Below are 13,230 nucleotides of genomic sequence, written 5' to 3'. Positions count from 1 at the left end.
ATATGTCATGTTTAGTGCCCTCCAATGGAGTTATTTATATACTTCCTTAATGCAGAAGCAAGCTGCCCGGCTGCGGCTTGGGGGTGTTTTCTTTCTCTCTCTTTCACTATCATTTTGCATTTTATTCTCCTTTCTGGTTCAATCCTCTACATTCAGATCCTTACTTTTTCCTGCCAATTGCTAGTAACAGTATACTTAAAAATGTTTGCAGGATTTTCTCCAGACACCTGCTGTCAACTACCACATGTAGGAGACTTATACAGTAAATGGCTCTCATTAGAAAGATTTGCCATATGCTATCATAAAGAAGCCATTCTTCAACTCTTGTGCTTCACACAACATTATGCTCGGCAGTTCCAAATTTCACAACATTCACAAATGGAGTTTTAACAACAAAAAAATGGTCAACAAACTAACATTATTTACTTTTAAGAGAAGCCAATGTCAAAGCATTGCGGCATCCTGAACTATGATGTGGGTTTCACTCTTTCACATTTGTACAATATCCATTCTGGCATAGTGTGTGTGTCTTCAAAGCGCAAAAAGCATGGCTGGTGACTTGGGTTTTTTTAATCTCACAGTAGAAGCAGTCATGAATAACGTACAGCCGCTCATCAGGAGCCATATGAAGTTCATACGGTGGAAGATGAAAATAAATACACTAGTGTTTTTTTTAAAAAAAAAAAACTTGCTCAGCTCTAATATTTATCAATGTCATTTGAAAGCTGATATTAAATTATAATTTATTAAAAATTTTTGAAAAAAATCAATTAACCTAATAGAGGAGAATCAATGTGGTTGGCCATTACAATGTAACCAAACTGAGTCTGTATGGCTTTACTAAGATGGTTTATAAATTTTCTTTGCATTATGATACTTCTGAGGATTCTAAATCAGCTAATCCAGTAGTGATTGCTCTCTAGGTCTTGTCCTTTTCAACTTTAATTGGTGGGAAGATAAAAGAAAGATATATTCAACTGCAGCTAACAGAGATCTCAAATCAAATGAGTCAGAACAATTTTTAAGAAGAAATTATTTCACATAAGAGATCTAGAAGAAAGGAGGGCTATAGGATTTGTTAGGTCAGCAGCTAATGATGTTACCAGTTTTATCTTTCCCCCCACTATTGTTGGCTTTATTCTCAGGCTCGTTACAAGACGACTTTGGGAGTTCTAGAGCTCAGGTCCTACTAAAATACAGATGGTGAACTTTCTCTTCTGTTGCTCACTCATAAAAGCAAGAAAATGTTTCCTAGAAGCTCTCCCAGAAGCTTCCACATCTCTTTACTAAATCATCACCAGCAAAAAAAAAAAAAAAGAGTCGGGGAGACAGGGAAATTATCCTGTAACAAAGTAGACTCCCTTTTGGGGCTGGGCAGATGCTAGTGATCCTTAGGCTGATGGCTGCATGGTATTAGAAATATACTTTCACAAAACTGGGTTTCTGATAGATAAAACGGAAGAGAAAGTGAATGTTGAATGAGGACCAATATGATCCTCTCAGATAGCTAAATCTGCAAGTAGTTTAATAACTGTTAGTACGTTTCTCTAAAATTACTATTGAAATCCTGACTATAAAAACAAAAAACTTTTCCTTCTCAAGAGATTATCTAGTTTCTTCATTAGGTCTATTATTTAAAAACAAACAAATAAACAAACCCCTATACATTCTTAGGAATGCACTTATTGAGTCCATTCAACCTCAAAATTATTAATTTTTCATTAACTATTTTTATAGTAGATTTTTGGCTTCTTATAATTGCTGATTCTCACTACAAAGAAAGAAAAGTGGATTCATGGTCAAAATGAAGACTTATTAACAGCCTAAAAACATGTGGATCTTCTCAAAAGATAAGGAAAACATTTCCAGCTTACTGTCATCTATTATTTTTTTCTGATGTTATAGCTACTGAGTCACGTTTTTGGATTCCATGTGAGTATTCTACATGTATTTTAAGTAGTCTAACACCTTACTACTCAAAATACATAGTCCTTGGACCAGCAACATCTGTGTCATCTGGGAGCTTGTTAGAAATGCAAAAATCTCAGGCCCACCCCAAACCTACAAAATCTGCATTTTAACAAGATTCCCAGGAGATTCATTTGCACGTTAAAGCTTGAGCAGCAGTACTGTAAGGTATATGTAGTCACTACTTTGTCTCCTGGTGCTGGAGGGATATACATGTATAATATGAAATCTAGAAATGACTTAGAGCATAACTCATGTTACTTAAGCTTGCAACTTGAAGAATTAAGTGAATATCATGGACTCAGAGAACAAAATTCCTGCTCATCTCTTATCACTGTTCCAGTAAAATATCAAGATTCCACTTAAACTTGTTGACTTAGACATAAGGGATACCAGATCAGAATAACATCTGATTTCTTCTTCTGATCACATTAAAGCAGTCTGAATGTTTGCATATGGGTTTGAGGGGTAAACAGTGGGAAAACTAAGGATCAGAATTTACTTAGGGGCATTTAGATAAATGCTTGTATTATTTCTGCAAAGTATGGACTCAGGAAGATACAGAGGCCAAAACATGGCTGTGCTCTGTAAATACCCATGTGAATTTTTTTTAACTGATAATAAAGCTAATGTTACAGACTGAAATTTGTTCCTACAGTCGGATCATTTGGACAAGTACGGTATGTTCAGAGGCTTATCTACCCCACATTTAGCATACTCCCCTTGGCATTTCTCTCATTTCCTCGAAAAGCCTTTTCTAGAGAAACTTCAGATCAGCAGCCAAAGAAAATTCGGCTCAATTTGCCCTGCTCCCCATGGAGCTCCCGATGACTGAAGGCTTTCATTCCCTTCTCTCCCACATTAATTCTGGATGTGCATTAGTCACCATCTGTGTTTCCCCAGACTTCATGATGAAAAAGCGGCGAATTTGCTGGGCCAGTCTACACTGTTAGTAGGCTGCCGCTTCATCTTCATGGGCAGTTGTTTTGCTTTATTTTGTTTGTTGTTGAAGCATTTTGTTTTACTGCGTACTTTTACAGTGAAATACAAAGATTTATAAAGTTATGGTAAAATTTACAAATGTATGATCTACAAACATGTAGTTCCCAACACCTTAGCTCCCCATTTGCTCTGTAACAGCTCCTTGCTATTTGTCCTCTCACACCAATGGCTTTGCAGCGTTTCCTCATGTTTCTCCTACATTCCTATCTCATCCTCATTTCCCCAGTCTTGGGGGGCAGATCCCTTATCCAGTTCTAGACACGTCCCTTTACCTTCACTCTTGATCCCATCTGTACTGTGTTGCAGGGCAGTCCTGAAAAAGATGGATTCACATTCTAATCCCTGGAACCTGAGAACGTTACCTTATTTGGAAAAAGGGTCTTTGCAAATATGATTAAGTTAAGGATCTTGAAGCGAGATCATCCTGGATTATTCAGCTAGGCCCTAAGTTAAGTAACAAGTGTCCTTATAGAGAAAAGCAGAGGGAAATTTGAAATGGAAGAGAACAGGACAAAAACACATAGAGCAAAAGGTGATATGAAGATAAAGGCAAATATTGGAGTGATCTCATGGCAAGTCAAGGAGTGCCAGCAACCATCAGAAGTTAGAAGAGGCAAGGAAGCTGACTCCGCCGTCAGCCAGGCTCCAGAGGGAGCGTGGCCTGGCTGACACCTTGATTTCAGACTTCTGGACTCCAGACTGTGAAAGAATAAACTTTTGTGATTTTAAGGCACCAAGCTTTTGATAATTTATTATGACAACCATAGGAAACTAATATACCTTCCTTAGCAGAGGAAGGTCTTGTTCTATCCATTCTTTCTTATAGTTCTTTCTCCTACATTTTCAGTTTCCCTGCTGCCTCTTTTCCCCTAGCAATACATTCTTGCAATTTTCTTCCATCATAACACATGTTTTTCAACTCAGGATCACTTTCTCTTTCCTTTCCAGGTTAAGCATTAAAAAAATATATTCTGCATGTTTAGCTCTTTGTCCGTTAGCTTCCTCTCACATTCCAAACTGCTGCAATTGAACTTCGCTGCATACCACTCCACTGAAACGCTCTGGCAAAGGTCAGCTATGCTCTCATAAGCACTAAAGCCAGTGGACTCTTCAACTTTCATCTTATTTGATCTCATGGTTGCATTTGACAATACTGCCAACTCTCTTGAAATATTTCCTTCTCTTGAATTGTAAGATGTAACGCTCTCCTAATTATCTTGCCTCTTTAATCATTCCTTTTTAAACTCCTTCTGTTGCTCCTATTTTCCTAGTCATGAAAAATATATACTCAAGATTCTTTATATTCATGTCCTTTTTCTCTTTCATTTATATGCTCTCTGGGTAATTTCCTCTTCCCTTATGGGTTTATGCTGCCTGTAGAGATGGAAATCCAATACATTTCTTGATAAAAAACACTTCTCTGGAGCTGTATGTACATACAGCCAGTTGCTGAATATATCTACCCTAATGCCCTATTATTGCCTCAAATTTAATATCCCAAAATTAAACTCTAATTTTACCACCAAAATTGGCAAACATGGGAGTTATTGTTGGGAGGCAATTCTCCCTAGCATTTCTACCTACATGTCTCAGATTATCTTTCAAGGATGTTAGCGTTATTTGCATCCAATAGTACCAAATATCAAATGCATTTAATAAAAAGATCTTCCAAACAGGCTTTGTGTGGACAACAAGGCCTTTTTATTTCTCACGTGGGTGCAAGTGGGCCGAATCTGAGAAAAGACAGGTGAAGGAGGTAAGGTGGGAATTAGCTTTACAGGTCGGGGTAGTTTTTGGGGGGTGGGGCTGTTGCAGAGTAAGATCAGTTACAGTGGTGGGCAGTAGGGGCAAGGAGTATACATGACCCCAAGTTGAGTTACAATGGCCAGTGGGGGTGAGGCAGAAGAGCAGTTAAGATGGCAGGATGAGTGGGCGGTATTCACATTATCCTAACAACAGTTAAGATGGCAGGGTTGGGTGAGGGGCTTGTCTGGGGAAGCTCCACAATCAGGGACAATGGCAAACACAGGCGATAGGTAGGAGACGATCAGCCGAGGCAAGCAGGACTGCAGACTTTCAGACTCCAGGCTTGCATATGGAGACCTGACAGTTAGTCTAGCTAACAACCTTGGAAAATAGAGGTGGCAATGAAGTTTGTGACCCTCTGAAAATTTACATGTTAAAATCCTAATCCCCAGTGTGATGGTATTAGAAGATGAGGCTTTTGGGAGATAATTAGGTCATGAATGTGGAGCCATCACAAATGGGATTGGCACTTGTACAAAAAAGATCCCAGGAGCTCTCTCTTCTCCTTTCTGACATGTAAAAAATACAATGAGAAGTCAGGAGTCCGCAGTTTGGATAAGGGCCTTCACCAGACAGAACCGACCATAATGGCACCTGATCTCAAACTTACAGCCTCCAGAACTCTAAGAAATAAGTTTCTATTGTTTATAAGTCACCTAGTCTATGGAATTTTGTTATAGCACCCTCAACAGACTAAGACAGGTAGTGTCTTCCTCTGAGTCATAGGGCAGATATGTTTCCTGATTATGATAACAAAGATAATTTTTTCCTTCATGAGCAAAGGTTGGGAAGCTTTGCTAACAGACCCTTTAAAAGATTGGGGGTTCCTTTGTGCATGATTCCTCAGCTCCGAGACCACTGTAGGTCAGCATTCACCTGGGTGTGCACCATACTGTCCATGAGACTTGGGGAATAGGGGAAAAAGTGTAAACATGAAGCTCATACTGCCAGCTGTTCTAAGAGTAAGAAAGTGTCTAAATCTGTTTTGGCTCAGTTTCCTTATCAGCTGAATTTATGGAAGTGTGATCAGCCAGCCTAGCAGCTGCAGTAGTTGCTGCTGCTGACTACCGGTCCACTTGACAGCTATATGCCTACACAACCAAGGAAAGGGGAAAATGGCCAAGACAGTGCCTAAAAAATTTGACACTGAGTTAGTAGAGGCTGGAGATGGAAATGTTTGGGCCAAGTAGAAGACTGAGGACTTCAACTGGTAGGTTGTCAAAGCAGAGGCAGAAAGCCCTACATACCCTTTTAGGAACTTCAGTCTGAGAAATCACCTGTTGTTTATTTTGAAATGCAGAGCAGAAATCCATCTGGCACATGTGAACTTCAGAGGTCTGACTGACATCCACTGGACACTGGCTTCCTGCTGTCCACAGTGGAGATGTTCACTGGAGCTAACAAGGTATGCCACTTGTATTTGACATACGAAAACATTCAGGATTAATCAACAAATAAAAATTATATCCTTTAGTGTCTTACATCTCAGTTAAAGGTACTATTTACCATCCCCCAAGTCAAAAACTTGAGAATCATTTTACATTCTTCCCTTCCTTTTATCTTTTCTCCTAACCTACTCCATCATATGGGTGACTAAGTCCTGACAATTACATCTCTGTTACATATCTTTGTGTAAGTCTCTTTATCACCATCCCACTTCTACAGCTTTAGTTCAGCTATCATCTTTGCATCTGGACTCTTGCTATAGTCATCTAACCCATCTCTTTGTCTCCAGGCTTGCTTTCTTCAAATCTTCATCTGTTCTGCTGCTAAACTGATCACATTGGTCCTCTGCCTAGAATTCTTTTGGGTTTCCAGACTGCCTACAGGTAAAGTCCATACTGAAAAATGGCATGTAAACCCTAAAACAATCTGGCTTCTACCTGTATCCCTAGCCTTATCTCTCTCTCCTCCCCCTCTCTTCATCCCCAAGTACTGATGTTGAAATATCTCCAGTTTTCCAAAAACCCAAGCCAAGCCTCTTCCTCTTGGAAGATGCTGCTTCCTCTGTCTAGAATGCCCTTTCCTCACCTCCTAGTAAACATCTTACTCAGTTTTCAGGATAGTTTTCATAGATGTGACCTCCTCTCTTAAGTTTCTTGATACTCTTTGCCCCACTAGGTTGGAGTTCTGTATTTCACACAGTTCAGTCAAAGAACTGATATGCTTTATTACATTGGTGAGTTTACATATTTATTCCCTCCACACTGAATTATTAGATAAGTGAAGAAATGATGTCCCTTCTTTATCCCTAGTGCCCTGCACAGTGCTGAGCAAAGAATAAGCACTAAAAAAATGCTAGCTAAATATGTTAATAAATGGGTAGATGAAGGACATTAATATTGTCAGCTGCCTTAGAGTCATGTTGGTTGCACGGAAGTGGAACAAAAAAAAAACATGGCATCAATTTTATACATGGTAATTAATTTAAAACAAATTAAAATGAACAAGGACTTATGAATCATAGTGTAAATGTTGCATTAATATTTAAGGTAAAGTATTTAAAGAAAGTTTGAACATGACTTAGACTACCTTGGGCTACGGCCCAGATTGCCCCAAGACAGACAAAGTTAATGTTCATGTTCTCTACCAGTGAGGGGGTACATTAGTGTAAAAGTTTGCTAAGTAATGTTAGAGTATTGTATTTATTGTAAGTAATAATATGCAACTCACAATAGAGATAGTATTAGCTAGGAAACATAATTTACATAAGCTGCTATGGTCTGATATTGGTCTCTCCCTCCCCCTTGCCCAAGAAATTAATATGTTAAAACTTAATACTCAATATGATAGTACTGAAAGTGTGGGCTTTGGAAAGTGATTTAAGTCATGAGGGCCCATATAAAAGAGGGCCAAGGGAGTTCACTTGCACCCTTCCACATTGTGAGGATGCAGCAAGAAGTGGTGAGCAAGCCCTCACCAGACACCAAATCTTCTGGTACGTTGGTCTCGGACTTCCCATTCTCCAGAGCTATAAGCAATACATTTCTATTGTTTATAAATTACCTACTCTAAGGTGTTTTGTTATCCTAACCTGAATGGACTAATACAATCACTTAAACCAACAATACAGGAAGGTTTGCATTTATACCCAAAATAGATTCTTAGATAATTCTTTACATAAAAAAATTCAACATAGAGTTCTTTTTCTTTTTTTGAGACGATTTCTCCTTGTCACCCAGGCTGGAGTGCAATGGTGCCATTTCAGCTCACTGCAACCCCTGCCTCCCGGGCTCAAACAATTCTCCTGCCTCAGCCTCCCGAGTAGCTGAGATTACAGGTGCCCATCACCACACCCAGACAATTTTTGTATTTTTTGTAGAGACAAGGTTTCACCATGTTGGCCAGGCTGGTCCAGAACTCCTGATCTCGTGATCTGCCCATCTCAGCCTCCTAGATTACAGGCATGAACCACAGCACCTGACCTAGAATTCTTTTAAATATCAAATTATCCTATGGCATTTAAAATGCAGTTCAAATTATAAATATATGACCCTCCCTCAACTTTTCAGAAAGACAAAAATTCTTACATCCTGAATTTCATATCAAGTTTAATCCATGAAAATAATTTAGAGGGAAGACTTAAGTTTGTATTGCAGACTCCAGCTTTGGTCTGTACTCTGGCTTGTAATCTACAGATAATGTCATTTAAACTAGGGAAGAAGTTGAACTCCAATGCTTCTGCAAATCTTTAGTTGAAATAGAGAGTAGGTAACTTTTAGAAATAGTTGACCACATTTTCACAGCACAAAATATTTTTAAGCAAAGATTATCAAGGTTCATCTACTGCTGACATTTTAAAAGTTACGTTTTGTTAAAGAAACTGTCATAACAAGTTTATCTACAATAAGCCAACTATAGATTTTTTTCCAGTCTCTTAGAATTTATTTGGAGAAAAATTTTTGTGTGAGTGTATATGTAAACATATGTGTGTGTGTCAGTAATTATGTGCATCTAGCAAGTAACTTTGCTGCTTTATGACACTTCTTGAACCACTAGTAAATAACTACGTGACTATAAGTGTTAGAAAATAAAAGCAATCCAAAAACAGAGGGTGGAGGCAGCTGAAACTTTTTAAGTTGCTCAAAAGACTATCTTGGATCAATGCAAGAGGGAAATCTGAGAACATTTTCTTTCAAAGAAAAAAAAAAAAAAAACGAAACAGAGCATGTAACTTCAGAGTTCAACTTGTGCCTAATCTCTTTGTGTGGGATTTTTTCATTCCAACATGTATCTCCCAGGACAAGGACGACAGCAATCCCTAAATCATGTTCATCTTCTGAGAATAGCATGTAATAAACACAGCCTTCCTTAAGGAGATAATGTGGGTCAGAGTAAAACAGTTTATCTCCCATCCTACAAATCCAAAACGTTTATACAGATAGTATCTAGTGAAAACAAATACTAAGGGCCACTTTGCTGGGTAAAAGAAAGGATGCAGATGTAACAAAAGAGCATGTGCTTTAGGAAATAGGGAAAGGGCAGGGATTCTCATAATCACTTGAGCATTGTATGAAGCGTATGTATATTTCATTTCTTCTTCTTCTTTTTTTTTTTTTTTAACACTGGGTAGTAGGCACCACCTCCTTTGCACACTACCACTACGTCACTGAACCTGTTTCTGGTTCTCACAGCTTTCAATATGAGCCCAGCAGATGGTCAAGTCCCTGTTACAATAATGTCAAAAACTATTTTCATGACAAATATGTTATCTGAAAAATACCTCAGATTTCTAGTCCTATTCCATTCTACATCTTTGGATGACAAAATCTATAATCTAGCAGATGCACATAAAGTAGATAATGTTGCCTTTGAAAACCGTATTCAAATATCTAGAACATTAATCTTTTGTATATTGCCTTACCCTCCTTTTTACCTTTTCATATGCATTTCAAGGTGACTTCAGAGCCAAAAAGAAGACAGACATTGTTACTATTATGTTACACCTTAAAGAAAGACAACAGATAGAAACCTCCCTTCCCAGCACTCAGTATTTACAGCAGCCATTCTGAAGTCTTTTTGAAACACTCTCCATGTGGTATGTATTCTAAACTGTAAGGTGCAAGTGCTGGAGAAAACAGTGAAATGACCTGTTACTCCATGAAAAGAAAAGAGGTGTTTCTTTGGACCCACCACTACACCTGCTATGCTTTACTGAAATTCAACCCCCACATCACTCAACTACTGACACCTGGGAGCTGGCTGGCAAAAACATGGTTGGGCCGGGTGTGGGGAGAGTGTTCAAATACATCCATCTTGGTTCCTGGGTAAATAACTTTTGCAAATGTCTATGGTTTTCTGGTATAACTGAATTTGGGTTTTACTATATGGTAAAAGGATCCAAACACTTGTGTTTTGATACACATACATACAAAAAAATTTTTTTAAGGGATTTGGCAAGGCATTTTGTTTTTAACATTTGTGAAATGCAGCCTAACAGAGTTCTTACTGTAGTCCTGCCCAAAAGTGATCACTTTTCTGTACTTTTCCTATGACAAATTTATTTTCCCTATATGCTTTTGTTGGCTAGCAGCTTTGGCATGACCTGACTGACAAGAAGCCAGAAGATCTGAGCCGGGGGAAAATGCATGGCTATCAAGTCTTGGCACAGTGGTGGACAAGAGCACAGCGAATACCATGCATTCAAGGAGGTCCCTGTGTGTTGGCTCGTCAGCTCTCCAAAAAACACCACAGACAGCAGATGAAGACGATATACTCCACAACCTCAGAGCTTGAAACTCAGTTTTCAAAAATTGGTTTTCCGATGATAATTAAACAATTGCCAAAGCCTCAGTTAGCTTAGTAAGCTAAACAGTGGGTCATATGTTACAGGCTTTCGTTCATTGCTGCCCTATAGAACTTGAGAAAGACTCCCCCTGATGGCTTACCTTTTCCCTGTGAAGCAGAAAGGGAAGCTGTCAGCTCAAAGTGAGGATGGAAATGGAACAGTTGAAAGAGATCATCCTAAACCGTGAATTTTAAAGGTATTTTAACAGCAAATTATTTAAAACAAATACATGTATCTGCAGTGGCAATCTGATTAGATTATCAGCATTTGAAATTAATCCTTTAATCTACTACTCTAACATTTAATTTTAAGCAACACACATAAGTTTTAAGTACTACATATTAGGTGATATCAAGGTATATTAAGTTATACCTAGAAAAGATGATCCAAAGATTTCCAGATTAACTGACAAAAGAACACATTGGCAAGCACACATACACGCAGGAAAGAAAATGTTTAACTCTCACCCTAACAAAACTCTTCATCAGAATCTGAGTAGCTTCACTCAGTAAGTGAATGAGTATGATATCTGGCATGTGATGAAGCCTATCACTAAACAAATAAGGCAATGATTTGTAAAACTTTCTGGACCACAGAAAAGTTAAAGCTAAAAGCTATTCCCAGAAAAACATACATACACATCAAATTTTACAAATAATTTCAGAATGTTCACAGACCTCCATAAAATCTATTCCATCAGTTAGCCTTTGCTGTGTAACAAACCACCACAAATGTTATGGTTTAAAAAACACTATTTATCTCAAAATTTTAGGGGTCAACAATTTAGGCTGGACCCAACTGGGCAGCTCTTCGGGTCATGTCTGTGTTCTCTCATAACGTCTGTGGTGAGCCACAGATCAAGTAGTTAGATCTGCTTCTGAATTTTGGCTCTAGGAGGCTAGGACATTTGGGCTAGTTCCACATGGTCTGTGCCTTCCAGCAAGTTGCCCAGATTTATCATCATGGTGGAGATAGATGCCTGAAAGAATGAAAATACACAAAGCCTCTTGAGGACTAATACCAGAATTGGTGCTACTGCTAGTTCTTTCGACCAAAGCATGTCACAAGGCCTGCCCACATTTGAGGGGCTGGGAAATAGATTCTACCTCTTACATAAGGTGTTATAAAATCATATTGCAAGAAACATTATTACAGGGAGGACCAATTTTTCAACCAGTTTACCGTACCTACCATGAACCTAGGTTAATAATTTTCTACCATGAAAATGAAGTAATATGGTTTAAAAAATAAACGAGTTTATTTTTATAAACATACAAGTATAGAAATTAATTACTGTTTGCATTTGAGAACATGTTCTTGTACTGTCAAGTCTAGAACCAATAGATACAGGATTTCAAGACTTTCCACGTGTCTCATTTCTTTGTGATCCTATAGTAAATAACACTAACATTTCCTACTAAACCAGGATCCTAGAAAGCAGCATTTTTACAAAAACTAAGAAAACTTAAGGACAACAAAAAGTCTAAACAGGAAATATTGAATATACAGTGTATCCTAGTGTGTGATGATTTACCCAGTGATTGAAACAGCATTATCAAAAATCAGCTGTCAGTAGATTTGAGTACCTTCATGTTTTCCTTCCTGTGAAAAGAACAGAAAAGAAAATAATTGGCTGTAGAAATCTCAGTAAATAATTGGCAATTGGTGGCTGAATTTAGGCAAAACGTATGTCCTTTATTTGGATACATTTAGTTTACATCACATTTGGTAACTGACTTTGCCATTACCAAAGTGTATATATGTCTAGTTAGATTTTCTTTGATACCCTAATGTTGTCATTCTTCTTACATGCGTTTTGGTTTTAAAACAATAGAATGGGTGCAATGACTGAATCCACGTGGATGAATCCTCCGTCTCATACCAACTCCCTCTCTATTATCCTCTATCAGTTTCCTACACCGGCAAAACAAATTGTCACATATTAAGTAGCTTAAAACAAGATCAATTTGTTGTCTTATAGTTCTGGAGGCCAGACATCTGAAATGAGTCTCACTAGGCTAAACTCAGTGTGACAACAGGCTGCACTCCTTTCTGGGGGCTCTAAGGAGCCTCCATTTTCTTGCCTTTTTTCAGCTCCTGCAGGCTGCCTGCATTTCTTAGCTCATGTCCTCCCACTTCCACTTTTAAGAACTCTTGTGGTTACATTGGATTCACTCAGATAATCTAGGATAATTTCCACATTTCAAGATCAGATAATTGCAAACCTTAATTCTGTCTTCTACCTTAATTACCCTTTGTCACACAACAGCATATTCACAGGTTCCAAGGATTAGGACACGGACGTCTTTGGGAGCCATAATTGTGCCTACCAGAAACCCAAGCCCATATCACCTCTTTTCTCAGGCTTCCTTAAATATTGATGCCTGGTGGTATGAACCAATTCTTCCCAAGAGAGGCTTTGTAGTACATGTTTACATTAAGAGGAGGTTCTTTATGAAACCAAATGGCATCTTCCAATGCAAACTCTAGAAATGCTAATTATATTGCCATTAAAATGTAAAAGAATGTATCATGGTTTTATCAGCCATAAGCAGGGTCACTTGAAAGAGTAGATTTCAGATTTTTTATATACTGTGGATGAACTATACTCAGAGACAATTAAATGCATCATGCTTGATTATTGATAAGTTGCTTGATTTATTATA

At 38.2% G+C, this 13,230-nt stretch overlaps 1 protein-coding gene across 4 annotated transcripts in view; it reads right to left on the bottom strand.

The window, feature by feature from the left end:
- Positions 1–735: 735 nt before the first annotated feature.
- Positions 736–13,230, bottom strand: part of ANAPC10 (anaphase promoting complex subunit 10) — a 202,512-nt gene continuing 190,017 nt past the window's right edge. For all 4 annotated transcript variants that reach the window (XR_012516994.1, XR_012516995.1, XM_074396860.1 and 1 more), the window contains one exon: positions 736–12,166. Coding sequence is in view for 1 of the 4 variants with exons in the window: in XM_010338634.3 (XP_010336936.1) it covers positions 12,134–12,166 (33 nt within the window). In the remaining 3 variants the exon portion in view is untranslated. The remainder of the gene's footprint in view (positions 12,167–13,230) is intronic.

The sequence above is a fragment of the Saimiri boliviensis genome, chromosome 3 (genome assembly GCF_048565385.1).
Source record: "Saimiri boliviensis isolate mSaiBol1 chromosome 3, mSaiBol1.pri, whole genome shotgun sequence".
Lineage (NCBI taxonomy): Eukaryota > Metazoa > Chordata > Mammalia > Primates > Cebidae > Saimiri > Saimiri boliviensis.
This window is presented reverse-complemented; position numbering and strand designations above follow the sequence as displayed.